Source organism: Oryctolagus cuniculus, chromosome 2, assembly GCF_964237555.1.
Source record: "Oryctolagus cuniculus chromosome 2, mOryCun1.1, whole genome shotgun sequence".
Lineage (NCBI taxonomy): Eukaryota > Metazoa > Chordata > Mammalia > Lagomorpha > Leporidae > Oryctolagus > Oryctolagus cuniculus.
The window spans coordinates 163,542,280-163,557,117 of record NC_091433.1 but is presented as its reverse complement, the minus strand read 5'-3'; the positions used below and the strand labels follow the sequence as shown (position 1 = coordinate 163,557,117).

At 40.2% G+C, this 14,838-nt stretch overlaps 1 protein-coding gene across 3 annotated transcripts in view; it reads right to left on the bottom strand.

The window, feature by feature from the left end:
* MAP4K3 (mitogen-activated protein kinase kinase kinase kinase 3) overlaps positions 1-14,838 on the bottom strand; it is a 222,876-nt gene that overhangs the window by 76,747 nt on the left and 131,291 nt on the right. For all 3 annotated transcript variants that reach the window (XM_051842965.2, XM_051842963.2, XM_051842964.2), the window contains 5 exons: positions 14,063-14,194; positions 13,819-13,881; positions 13,653-13,734; positions 13,449-13,559; positions 1,802-1,880 (listed from right to left, as the gene is read on the bottom strand). In XM_051842965.2, the coding sequence (XP_051698925.1) occupies positions 1,802-1,880; positions 13,449-13,559; positions 13,653-13,734; positions 13,819-13,881; positions 14,063-14,194 (467 nt within the window). The remainder of the gene's footprint in view (positions 1-1,801; positions 1,881-13,448; positions 13,560-13,652; positions 13,735-13,818; positions 13,882-14,062; positions 14,195-14,838) is intronic.

Genomic DNA, 14,838 nt, shown 5'->3' with positions numbered 1-14,838 from the left:
ACCCAGTTGCTCATTTTCCAGTCCAGCTTTCTGCTGTGGCCCAGGAAGGCAGTGGAGGATGGCCCAAGTGCTTGGGCCCCTGCACCTGCATGGGAGACCAGGAGGAAGCACTTGGCTCCGGATCAGCGTAGCTCCGGCTGTAGTGGCCATTTGGGGGGTGAACCAATGGAAGATAGACCTTTCTCTCTGTCTCTCTCTCTCACTAACTCTATCTGTTAAAAAAAAAAAAAAAAAAAGAGCATTTCTAATTATCACCAGCACAAAACTTTGCCAGGGAACTTGATAAACGTTGTACGATTTAGCCAAGATTCCAAGGCTACTGAAAAAGGACTTCCAGGATAAAGATCCCACAGGGTGTTAACGTGGTTCCTGAAATGAAGCAGTGTCTGTAAAAGACCACTAGTTTGGCTGGAGATGGAGACTTGAGAGATGTATGACTTGCTAACTTGGTGCATGACTCCATCTGCTTTCAAATCTCTTCATCTCTGCATTTCCGTTTTATTTTCTACCAAGTAGGAAATAGTACCTGCTACCACTTAGCTCACCTGGCTGTTGAAATGGAGAGATGGATTTATCTTAATTAAAGTATGTTACCATTACCATTATTAATCCAGCCCAAAATTTAAAAAAATTTTAGACCCGTAGTCATCTTAAATTCCTCTATTACCTAATTCCAGTAAGGCTCATTTTGGCCTTCTGGTCCCTCAGGATGAGTCTTTAACTGACAGAGAACTGTCACTATAAACCATATTGTAAGAAATGAGCATTTTAAGTCACAGGGTACAAATGCTTCCAAGGAAAAGTTAACACACTCCGATTCCAGGATGAGTTTAAAATTTCCAATCTCATGAGAATGAGTAGTCTGTCTCAGTGGCTCTGTAACTTGGTTGTCTGTAACAGCTAGAGATCTATTTTTATTTTATTTTATTTTATTTTTATTTTTTGACAGGCAGAGTGGACAGTGAGAGAGAGAGACAGAGAGAAAGGTCTTCCTTTGCCGTTGGTTCACCCTCCAATGGCCGCCGCGGCCGGCGCGCTGCGGCCGGCGCACCGCGCTGATCCGATGGCAGAAGCCAGGAGCCAGGTGCTTCTCCTGGTCTCCCATGGGGTGCAGGGCCCAAGCACCTGGGCCATCCTCCACTGCACTCCCTGGCCACAGCAGAGAGCTGGCCTGGAAGAGGGGCAACCGGGACAGAATCCGGCGCCCCGACCGGGACTAGAACCCGGTGTGCCGGCGCCGCAAGGCGGAGGATTAGCCTAGTGAGCCGCGGTGCCGGCCTTAGAGATCTATTTTTAAAAGTCTATGGCTTAACTAAAGACCTACTGAATTGGGATTTGCAGAAAAGTGGGTATAAGGAATCCATTTCTAAAATTCCCAGATCCCTCAGAGGCTACTCGAAGTGTGACCTTAGGACTCTCCTTGCTATTCACTGTGTATAACCTGGGAGCTTGTTAGAAATAAAGAATTGCAGATCTAACCACAGTGAGTCAGAGGCATTTTAACAAACTCTCTAGGTGAGTTACATGCACATATGAATTTAAAAAGTACTTCATTACTTCTATTTTGCCTATTCCAGGAATTTTACTTCTCCCAGTAACAAACTAAACACATTCCCATCTTGCCACCAAAAATTCCACATGAATAAGAAAAAGAAAGTCTTATTTCCCTAATTAAACTTTACCTTTAACAGTGTTTGGTCAGGAAAACTATTTGGAAGAAAATAAATAAAAATAACTGAATTACAACTGGCAATCTTATTTTCCATTGTTATATTATGAACCGTGTACAGAATATACTCACAGTTTATCTCTGAGCGTGTTTTTTCTTCTCTCACATTTCTACTTGTTGAGTGAATTCTATGTGGTACCGCAACAAGAGGCTAGAAAAGAATAAATTCAACGCTATATGAGCTGACAATCAGATCAGTTTTGCCTGCAAAATTACCATATATGAAAGAAATATATTTCATTTTAAGTAATAATTGTGCAAATATTTTTAAGGCAATCACGGAGCGGGCACTGGGTACAGTGGTTAAGACACTGCTTGGGATGCCTGCATGTTACACTGGAGTGCCTGGGTTTGAGTGCCAACTCTGCTTCTCATTCCAGCTTCCTGCTAATGCACACATTGGGAACCTGCAGATGATGCCTCAAGAACTTGGGTCCTTGACATCCATATGGGAGAGCTGGATTGAATTCTGGGTTCCTGGCTTTGGTCTGGCCCAATTCTGGCAGTTGTGGGTATTTGGGGGAGTTAATTAACAGAAGGAAGATCTATGTCTGTTTCTATCTCTTTGCTATTCCAAAAATAAATTTAATAAAATCTTAAAAAACCAATTACAATAGTAGCTCAAAGAATTAAGGAAAGATATATATTTATATTATCATAACTCAACATTTATACAAGAGATAGCACTTCTGTGACTAGATAAAATACATATGAAATTAAATACAAGCAATAATATAGTCTGCTTACTTGTATGTGCAACATAGGACTTGTCTAGATTCACTCTACAAGGATGAATCAAGTACATGAAGCACACTGCATCTATTCTGACATTAAGAAATCTGAAGGGAAAGGAAAGATAGCAGTGTACTTGTTAAAGATTACATTTGCAAGTATATTTAATGATGACTGAGCTCATGTGTTTTTTAAGGCTTATTCTTCAACTCACAGATTTTTAAAATACATAAAACACTTATAGACAATAGGGGATACTGCTCTGTGTTTAAATTTTTTTGCCATAATTTGAAATGTAATTAGGATTGTAGAAAATTATATAGCTTATAATTATGTTTATATGGACTTAATTGTTCTTGGTCACAGCTAGGATGGCATAATTCCCATGAGTAAGAAACATGCCAATATTCAATTATTTTTAATTGTAAAGAAGATTCATACCTTGGAATTATTTATAGAACCTAACCAGTTAAAGAGATGGCAAAGAGTCTTAGCAAACATAGAAGCTGTATATCCTCAACTTGAGATTTGTCAAGAGCTCAAATATCAGAAAATATAATTTAAGAAAATCTTTTTTGAAAATGAAATCTATAATACAGAAGGAACAAAATACCATCCATTTCAAGAAGTTAAAAAAGATTGTAAGAGAGACTATTCAGCTATCCAGACGTCATATTCCATCCTTTAGAACAAAGGTGAACTGAAGACTTGGCTGAATTTTCCTTTCACATGTATAAATTCTGATAGTTGTACAAAAAAGCAGTATTTAAAAAAAGATTTAAAATGCTGAAAATGACATACATAAGTATTGCATGTTTGAGAGAAAGGGATGCTACAGCAATCTGTTAAATAGGTCAGGATAGTGAAAGATACTATCTTGGAATGAAAGCAGGCAAAAGAATATTATACGTAACATAATGCAGTGCTACATAATTTGTTTTCTAATAATGGAAGAGTTTTACCTATTTCTTTAAGAAGAATATTATGTATTACAATGTCAAGTAAGCAGAATAGATTCTGCAATAGAGCTCATCTGAATGTGGAAAGCTGGACCTTGAAAAAGATATTTTGTTTTGTTTTGTTTTTGTTTTTGACAGGCAGAGTGGACAGTGAGAGAGAGAGAGACAGAGAGAAAGGTCTTCCTTTGCTGTTGGTTCACCCTCCAATGGCCGCCGTGGCCGGTGCACCACACTGATCCAAAGGTAGGAGCCAGGTGCTTCTCCTGGTCTCCCATGGGTGCAGGGTCGAAGGACCTGGGCCATCTTCCACTGCACTCCCTGGCCACAGCAGAGAGCTGGCCTGGAAGAGGGGCAACCGGGACAGAATCCGGCGCCCTGACTGGGACTAGAACTCAGTGTGCCGGCACCGCAAGGTGGAGGATTAGCCTATTGAGCCACGGCGCCAGCCAGAAAAAGATATTCTTTAGCATCATTTCACAAAGACCATATTCTAGGTCAATGATTTAGACAAGTGAATTCTAACACTTACTCAACATTATCTAAGTATTTTTCAGGTCCTCAGTTTTTCCAAGCACTTACAATCAGGCACATAGTTTTCTACCACAATCACAAAGTTAAACAAGAAAACCCCTCCCAATATTTTCTCATTTTTTCCCTTAAAACTGGTAGGAATTTTGGGGGCTGGCATTGTGGCATAACAGGTTAAGCCATCACCAGCAATGCCAACATCTCCTACGTGCATTGGTTCAAGTCCTGGCTACTCTACTTTGGATCAAGATTTCTACTAATGTGCCTGGAAAAGTAGTAGAAGATAGCCCAAGTGCTTGGACCCCTGCCACCCACGTGGGAGATCCAGATGAAGCACCTGGCTTCAGCCTGGCCCAGCCCTAGCCACTGTGGCCATTTAGAGAGCGAACCAGCTAATGGAGGATCTCTCTTTCTCTCTCTCTCTCTCTCTCACTTAGCCTTTCAAAAAATTGATAGGAATTTTGGGAAATATGGAAAGCAAAATCTTTATAGACTGATTTTTTTTTTTTTGACAGGCAGAGTGGACAGTGAGAGAGAGAGACAGAGAGAAAGGTCTTCCTTTGCCGTTGGTTCACCCTCCAATGGCCACCACGGCCAGCGTGCTGCGGCCGGCGTACCGCGCTGATCCGATGGCAGGAGCCAGGAGCCAGGTGCTTTTCCTGGTCTCCCATATGGGTGCAGGGCCCAAGCACTTGGGCCATCCTCCACTGCACTCCCTGGCCACAGCAGAGAGCTGGCCTGGAAGAGGGGCAACCGGGACAGAATCCGGTGCCCCGAACGGGACTAGAACCTGGTGTGCCAGCGCCACAAGGCAGAGGATTAGCCTAGTGAGCCGCGGCGCCGGCCTTATAGACTGATTCTTGAGAGCCTGTTTGGAGGTTCTAGCAGGGGAGCACGTCTACTTGTATATCCTTGACTGAGCACACAGCTTTCGGAGGGACACACGCAGAGCACTGAGGGAAGGGGCGGGGGGGGGGGATACACACCTAGCCAACCAGACGAGCCGAATCAGCCCTGGCAATCAATAGGGTGACAGATGTTGCAGCCAGATCACCCTCACATCCATTATTTGATTCCTCATTCATTACAGGTATTCACAGTTCATTCTAGTTATTTTTTAAGAAAAGCAACTAACTGCTAATGATAGTAAAAATTCAAGTAAATTGTAGCTATCTTGTCAAGCTACCTGTAACTTTAAGTATAAATACCACACATCAAAATCTATTATTTAACGTGAGAAAGATCCATTAATCTACTTAGTGGATAAGAACCTAACCAAAAGAAATAAACATCCACGCACCTGATGTGCTCTTAATCATATGTAAGCTTGTCGTGATTGCATTCATTTTACATGAATCTTATTTAAGGATAAAGACTATATTTAAACAATGCTAAAATTTAGGAGAGCAGGTATACTCAAATATCAAGAAATGGAGGCTGGCTATCACTTAAAAATGTACTGATGGAGTTTTCAGAAAGATTTATTTAGGAGCCAGAGCTGTGGCAAAGTGGGTAAAGCCGCTCCCTGCAGTGCCGACATCCCATGTGGGCACTAGTTTGAGTCCTGGCTTCCCCACTTTCCGATCCAGCTCTCTGCTATGGCCTGGGAAAGCAGCAGAAGATGGCCCAAGTCCTTGGGCCCCTGCACCCACGTGGGAGACCTGGAAGAAGCTCCTGGCTCCTGGCTTTGGATTGGTGTAGTTCTGGCCATTGCGGCCAAACTGGGGAGTGAACTAGTGGATGGAAGACCTTTCTCTCTCTGCCTCTCCTTCTCTCTCTGTGTAACTCTGTCTTTCCAATAAAATAAATAAATTAAAAAAAATACAAAGATTTATTTGAAAGGCAAATTTACGGGGGGGGGGTAGGGAGAGTGAGAAAGAGGGAAGGAAGGAGGGAGAAAGTAACAAATGAAGGAGGGAGGAAGCGGGGGAGAGGTAGAGAGAGAGAGAGAGAGAAAGAAAAAGAGAGAGAGAGAGAGAGAAATCCTCCCTCAGCTGGTTCACTCCCCAAATGGCTGCAACAGCTGGAGTTGGGTCAACCCTAGGCAGAGCCAGAAACCTCCTCCAGGTCTCCCACATGGATGAAGGGGCCCAAGCACGTGGGCCATCCTCTGCTGCTTTTCCAGGAGGGAGCTGGATCGGAAGCTGAGCAGCCAGGACTTGAACCAGTGCCCACATGGGATGCCAACACTGCATGCAGAGGCTTAAATCACTATGCCACAGTGTCGGTCTCTGACAGGTTTTTAAAAGACTGACTTCCCTAACAACAACAAAAAAACTTTTTTTTTCCCCCTACTCCTCAGATTGTTAAGAATAGGGAATGTGTTGTGTTCAAGGCAGGTCCCCAGTAAAAGTTAAGAGATGAATATATACAAATATTCAAAATTTAATATCTGAATAGCTGTTACAGGGGAGAAAACTGTAATTAAAAATCTGCTTCAATTCTTATATGAAAAGAATAAAGAGATAAATACAATGAAGTAATGTTAGAGGCACTAACAATTTAGTCCTCTTTCTTAGTAAACAAAATTTTTTTCCTTTTATGTTTTCTGTTGGAGTAGTTCTTTATTTTATTTTTTTTAAAGATTTATTTATTTATTTGAAAGTCAGACCTCTTTCTCTCTATGTAACTCTTTCAAATAAATGAATAAATTAAAAAAAAAAAAAAAAAACGGGGCTGGTGTTGTGGTGCAACAGGTTAATGCCCTGGTCTGAAGTGCAGGTGTCCCACATGGCCACTGGTTCGAGAGCCAGCTGTTTCACTTCCACAGCTCTCTGCTATGGCCTGGGAAAGCAGTAAAAGATGGTCCAGGTTCTTGGGTCCCTGCACCCACGTGGGTGACCCGGAAGAAACTCCTGGCTCCTGGTTTCGAGTCAGCCCAGCTTCGGCCGTTGCGGCCAATTGGGGAGCGAATCATCGGATGGAAGACCTCTCTCTCTGTCTCTACTCTTTCAAATAAATAAATAAATCTTAAAAAAAAAAAAGAAAGAAAAAAAGTCAGAGTTACACAGAGAGAGGAGAGGCAGAGAGAAGTCTTTCATCCGCCAGTTCACTTCCCAATTGGCTGCAATGGTCATAACTGTGCCGATACGAAGCCAGGAGCCAGGAGTCTCTTCTGGGTCTCCCATGCTGGTGCAGGGGCCCTAGGACTTGGGCCATCTTCTACTGCTTTCCCAGGCCATAGCAGAGAGCTGGATCAGAAGTGGAGCAGCCGGGACTCGAACTGGTGCCCATAAGGGATGATGACACCTCAGGCGGTGGCTTTACCTGCTGTGCCACAGCGCCAGCCCCCTTTTATTTTCTTTCCTTTCACTTTATTAAAATCACTCTAAGAATACTACCACTTTCAGACAGAAATATCCTGGGGGTGGGTGGAATGGAGATAACTTTTGTTATTTAGTGTTCCTTTGTGGACATTCCTTCCACCTAGGAAGTAGAGCCCTGTGTGGAAAACATCTGTAGCTTCTTCCTAAGCACATGGAGGCCTCACTTCAGCAGGTGGTACCAGCACTTTCTTCACATAGTTATTACAACATCCAATGCTTCCTTTAAATGGGAAATGATACCTTTGAAGCTATTACTTTTGAAGGAAAAACAGTTACTCACCTTTATGGAAAATATAATTCATAAAGATTATGCAATATAATTCATAAACAAGCTCAAAATCTTAGATTAAATAAAAAAGAAACTGGGAGCAGACATTTGGCGCAGTCACTAAGACGTCTGCATCCCACACTGCAACGTGTAGTCTGTGGCCTGACTCTGTTCTGACTGCAGCATCCTACTGAAGTGCACCGTGGAAGGCATCAGGTGATGACTTAAGTACATGGGTCCCTGATATCCATGTGGGAGACCCAGATCTAGACAGAATTCCAGGCTTCTGGCTTCAGCCTGGACTAATTCTGATTGTTATGGATATTTGAGGAATGAAACAATGGATGGAAGACCTCTTCCTCCCTTTCTGCCTTTTAAATAAATGAAAATAAAGAAATTTTTAAAATTAAAAAAAGAATAAGGCAGATTAAGAAGAGGACTGAAATTAGCTACTCCTACTACTACTAGCATAGGTAAACCTCTGGAAATAAAAATATACAAATCTTTTAAGAGATACAAATATTAAAATATTCATTATGTTTAACAGGAATCCCTGTTAAACATAAGAGTGGGAATAAGAGAGGGAAGAGATGTACAATTTGGGACATGCTCAAGCTGACTTGCCCCAAATGGTAGAGTTAGAAACATACCAGGGGACTCCAATTCAATCCCATCAAGGTGGCATGTACCAATGCCATCTCACTAGTCCAAGTGATCAATTTCAGTTCACAATTGATCATAATGAAAGGACTAAGAGTCAAAGGGAGCACATAAACAAGTCTAGTACCTGCTAATACTAACCGATAGAATAAATAAAGGGGAGAGTGATCCAACATGGGAAGCGAGATACTCAGCAGACTCATAGAATGGTGGATGTCCTAAACAGCACTCTGGCCTCAGAATCAGCCCTAAAGGCATTCGGATCTGGCTGAAAAGCCCATGAGAGTATTTCAGGCATGGAAAGCCAAGACACTCTGGCAAAAACAAACAAACAAACAAACAAACAAACACCTAAATGAAAGATCTCTGTGAGTGAGATCCCAGTGGAAAGAACAGGTCTTCAAAGAAGGAGGTACCTTTCTCTGAAGGGAGGAGAGAACCTCCACTTTGACTATGACCTTGTCTAAACAAGATAAGAGTCGGAGAACTCAAGGGGCTTCCATAGCCTTGGAAACTCATGACTGGTGCATAGGGAGATTACTGATGCCATAAGCAGGAGTGTCAATTTGTAAAGTCAACAATAGGAGTCACTGTGCACTTACTCCTCATGTAGGATCTCTGTCCTTAATGTGCTGTACATTGAGACTTAATGCTATAATGAATACTCAAACAGTATATTTCACTTTGTGTTTCTATGGGGGTGCAAACTGTTGAAAAAAAAAATATTCATTATAGTGAAATAGTAGCAAAAGATATTTCAAAAACTGGGTATTTAGGGGCAGCCATTTGGCTTAGAGATATCAATTGAACGCCCCTATCTCATATCTGATACCTGGGTTCTACACCTGGCTATGCTCCCGACTTCAGTTTAGAGCCTTTTTTTTTTTTTAAGATTTTATTTATTTATTTATTTATTTATTTATTGAGAGGTAGAGTTACAGACAGTGAGAAGGAGAGACAAAGGTCTTCCTTCTGTTGGGTCACTCCCCAAAATGGCCGCAACGGTTGGAGCTGCACTGATTTGAATCCATGAGCCAGGAGCTTCTTCCAGGTCTCCCACGCAGGTGCAGGGGCTCAAGGACTTGGGCCATCTTCTACTGCTTTCCCAGGCCATAGCAGAGAGCTGAACTGGAAGTGGAGCAGCTGGGACTAGAACCAGTGCCCATATGGGATGCTGGCGCCGCAGGCGGGGGATTAACCTATTGTGCCATGGCACTGGCCCCCAGTTTAGTGCTTAATGCAGACCCTGGAGACAGTGATAGTGGTCCAAGTTATTGGGTTCCTGCCGCCCATGTGGGAAAGCTAGATAGGGTTCCTGGTTTTCAGCTATGGTCCTGATGGGTAGGCAAGTTGGGGGTGGAGGAGAGGAAGGGAGCACTCTAGGTACCTTGGAAGTGAACCAGCAGATGGAAATACTCTCTCTCAAACAAATTAAAAAATCATTTTTAAAAAGTGAGGTAAACTTTACATGTATATACTGCTTTGTAGTTTACTAAATACTTTCATTCACCTGAGCTTGTACACTCAAAATAAACTACAGAAATCAGTATTCTTCTGCATTTTGCAGATGAAGATAAAAATTAAATGACAAAGCATTCAACCAGTTGGCTATGGAGTTGAGACAAACCCTGGACTTCCAATCACAATATATAGCAAAATCAAACAAAAACAGGTATCATGTAGGTTAATTATACAGACTGTTATCAGTGGACATGGATGAAATAATCACTGTTTATGAGAAAACTTTCACTTTCTCATCTTAAATGGAATAACTAAAATTATTAAATCTTGTAATATTGTACATGGTGCACAGAAAAACACAGAATAAAATTATATTGGGTAAAAACAAGATTATAGGAGAATAAAATTATATTAGGTAAAAACCAGAATTACAATTATTCTAGCACGTAGTAAATTCTAAAGTAGGAACTACATGAGAACTCAATATAAAAAAGTCATCCTTCCTTCTATGCTGTATGACTTATAGAAAAGTGAAGCTGACTTGGGGCATGTGCTCAACATCTAAAAGAGTATCTGGACAACAGCTATAGTATCACAGTGAGTGCTGCAATACTAATCATACACAATCACATTTCAGGTGAAAACACTGCACTTAGCAATTACCACTACAACTACAGGCCGGTGCCATGGCTCACTTGGCTAATTCTCCACCTGCGGTGCCAGCACCCTGGGTTCTAGTCCCGGTTGGGGTGCTGGATACCTTTCTCTCTGTCTCACTCTCTCTCTCTCTCTCACTGTCTAACTCTGCCTGGCAAAAAAACAAACAAACAAAAACTACAACTATAAACCATTTGTGAACTTAAAAACAAGGCTATGAATTTCTCTGGGAAAAGATTATCTTACAAACTGGTGAGAAGAGAAGTACCTCCCTAGCCTACCCTTATAATAATTTAGTTCCTTTGTTACTTATACTTATTTACTCTAGAAGTTTGTAACAATTCACAATTATAATAACAGTCATTGTAAGAAAGATGAGTTTCTTTTCCATCTATATGAGAAAACTTTAGAAGAATCTCCAGTCTACAAATTATTGGAGTATATGGGCTTATTATTTCTCTTTAAATACAATTTTTTAAAAAGATTTATTTATTTACTTGAAAGGCAGAGTTAGAGAGAGACAGAAGCAGAGAGAGAGAGAGGTCTTCCATCTGCTGGTTCACTCCGCAGATGGCCAGAGCTGTGCCAATCCAAAGCTAGGAGCCAGGAGCTTCCTTCAGATCTCCCATGTGGATGCAGGGGCCCAAGCACTTGGGCCATCTTCTACTGCTTTCCCAAGCCATAGAGAGAGCTGGGTCAGAAGTGGAGAAGCCGGGACTCGAACTGGCGCCCATATGCGATTCTGGCACTACAGGCGGTGGCTTCACCCACTATGACACAGCGCCGGCCCCATGAATACATTTTTAAAAGGACAGTGTAACTCAGTATGACAGGAAAATAGGATGAGGTAAGAAATAATAACATTGCATTTAGTGCACTGTGAAGAGTACAAACAGTCCTTGCTTTGCAGTTTTAGTATAAATTTCATTTACATGATTTGGTTACATAACACCAGTCTCCTTCACAGGGTTCAAATTTCTGTCACCATGTTATATTAACTGTAACTGTATAAAGTACAAACTTCATTCCTAGATGTTCAGTCTGTAAATCACTATATTAACAGATGCACATCATGATTAGAAGAGAAATTTAGCATTTTGCCAAGGCATAGAAAAGCGATTTGCTCTATGTACTGCAGAATCCAAGTACTGTGCAACCTAGGTGATAAGCAGACTGCCAGGTAAGTAAGAAATCTATATACTTTTTTTAAAAACAAATAAATGAGACATGTTAATTCAAAACTGTTCTTATATTTCAGTGCGGTTAAAGCAAATACTATCAGCATTTTTTTTTTGCTTCTCTATACATTTGTAAGTGACAGTAATAGAGTTTTTAAGATTTTGACAAAAAATTTTAAAGGTTACAGAAAAATCTATTTTTCTTGCTGATTAAGATTGCTATGCAGGGATTCATCTTACATGGTCATTTTTAGAGTCTCATATTGCCATGCATCAAGCACAGCATGTGCCTGAATTAAAGTAGAAGAGTTTATAAAGATCTAAGGTTTTTAAAAGCAATATGCAAAACAACAAAAAACAACTTTCACCTCAGGAAGGGAGAAATTATATGGTTGATAAAACTTTACATTTCTTAAGTCTTTACGCTTCTAAAATTCTGTCTAGATCATTAACAAAAGTATAGATAGCCAACTTGTCAGAGCTGTAGAAGGATGGCAAGAAGGAATAATGCTGAATTGATAGGAAGATCCTCTCTGTCTTAAGACAGTCTAGGACCATCATACTGAGAGGTCTCATTCCTCCAGAATCACTGATGACATTTATATTTATTTGAGTGGTAGAGAGTACTTTCCTCTGCTGGTTTACTCCTGAAATGCCCGAAAAGGCCAGGGTTGAGACAGGTCTAAGCTGGGAACTATAAACTCAATCCAGATCTTCCAGGTGGGTGGCAGGAATCCAATTACTTGAGCCATCACCTGGTGCCTCCCAGTGACTGCAGAAGTAAGGAACTGAAGTAAGAGAGTGGAGCTGGAGCTTAAACTCAGATACTCTGATATCAGATACCAGTGCCTTAACCACCAAATGCTAGCCCCCCAATTTATACTATTTTCAGAGCATTCCATAAAGCCAGCTAAACTCAGAGTCATCCACTTCTGTCACAAATGGAGAAACAGAATTCTTCCAGGCTCCATATACTGAGTTATTTCAGTTGTAACAAGAACTTTTTTTTTTTTTTAAGATTTTATTTATTTGTTTGAGAGGTAGAGTTAAAGACAGTGAGAGGAAGAGACAGAGAGAAAGGTCTTCCTTCCATTGGTTCACTCCCCAAATTGCTGTAACAGTAGGAGTTGCGCCGATCCAAAGCCAGGAGCCAGGAGCTTCTTCCTGGTCTCCCACATGGGTGCAGGGGCCCAAGGACTTGGGCCATCTTCTACTGCTTTTCCAGGCCATAGCAGAGAGCTGGATTGGAAGAGGAGCAGCCGGGAATAGAACCAGTGCCCATATGGGCTGCCGGCGCCACAGGTGGAGGATTAACCTACTGTGCCACAGCACCAGCCCCTGTAACAAGTATTAATTGTGCTAGCAATGTTGAAAATGTTATCAGAAGTGAAGCTTCCATTAATATTAATGCTTCCATCATATTAGGGCTATTTTATTCTTTAGCAATTACACTGGCTCATTTTTAAACATTTCCATAGTAGATAATTATAGAGTTTCAGTCACTAACAGACTCAATCCTATACCTCTATTAATTTATGAAGTGACCTCTATTAATTTATGAAGCATGATACAAAGATTCCTCCTGAGAAGAAAACAGAATAGAAATTTTCAATTTTATCCTAATATCCTGTTTAGGTGTTTCTCATTTGCTTTCCCTTGTCCAGTGATGATTCATTTGGCAAATTCATCTAAAATGATCACTTTGTAATAACCACAAATGGACTAAATGATTCTGACTTTACATTTTAATAAGAGTCACCCATAAGTAGCCTACAAGAAAAATCTAGCACATGTCTTTCAAAGAGAAACAAAATCAAAGAGTGAACTGTTCTCTCAAGTTTTGAAATGTAAAGTAGTTAGAAATTTAAAAAACTGATTCTGAGATATGCATATATGTATACATAATACACACATATGTAATATACACCAGCTGATTAGAACAATTCTTACCTCAGGATCATCATCATCAAAATCATGGTAAGTGGAATGATCTGGATTATTCACTTTATCCAACAGCTCAATTGCCAAAGACCGTGTCAGAGGTTGTGTGACAAAAGGGTGCTATAAAAATAATATAGCACAAAACATTTATTAGAAACTTGAATGACATTTTATTTTTTGAAATATTATATATTTCAAGGCAAAAAATAATACCTGTAGTAACTTTTCAGCAGTAGGTCTCTTTTTTGGATTTTTGGTAAGTGCCATTTTCACAAAATGATGAAAACTATTTGACCTAAGAAATTTTGAAGGTTAGACTTTTGTATTTCAGTTTTTTTGCTCAACGTACCATAAAAGTAAGTAACACAAAAATGCTTACCACTTCATTTTATCCTTTAGTTTAGGAGGCTGAAAATTGCTTTTTGTCATTAGAAATAATGCACTGAAAAAAAACAAATCATTGTAAGGCATTTTAATATTTCATATTTTAATGTATATTATAAACTATATTACTATCTAATCTCAAATAAGGTAAAGCAAGACAAAGGAAGTTACTTGTTCATGACATAATAAAAAATACCAGGTGAAAAGATCACCACTTAATTTAAACACAGGTGACATACCGCATTGGGTGTAAGTCAAACATGGGAGGTTGAAGCTCGGCGAGCTCTATGGCTGTGATCCCCACTGCCCAGAGATCACAAAGCTGGTTATAGCCTCCTTTCCTCTCAACAGCTGCGACTTCTGGAGCCATCCTAAAGGAAATATTCAAGAGAAGAAAACCTTTTGTTTATTGTATTTTACTTCATACTCCTATCAGAGGTACATGGAACTATCACTATCTAATTACAGCCTCGTAGTCCTTGATCTCTGAAAAATGAGTATGTAATAGTTAACATGGTCCCTTTCCCCAAAATCTTGACATATAATAAGATCCTCAATCCCAATTCCCTACTGGTGCTTCTCTGTTACGTTTTTGTTGTACTACTTGTTACAAAGGGTTGTAATTATGTACAATTATATAGAGTAACATGCCCAGAATACTGTCCCATATATGCAAAATTCTATAAAGAAGCAACATGTGCAATAAACTATTGTAATTTTTTGGTGCTACCTCCTTATATCAATAAACTACAATGTGGCCTCTTTCATTACTTTATCAAAACTATTTCTTAGGGAACCATACTTTTCATATTTAACTCACACTTACTGTAAACTTATCTGACATCTTTTCAGTTATATTATAATGGCGGAAAAGTCATAAAAAGTGAGAGAAGAAAATAATGAATAATCCAAGTGGTCCAAGACATAATTATAATGAATTTCAGAAGGAGACAGCAAGAAGTACAACAAAGAAATTATTCCAAACTGAAAGATATTAATCTCTTGATTGAAACAA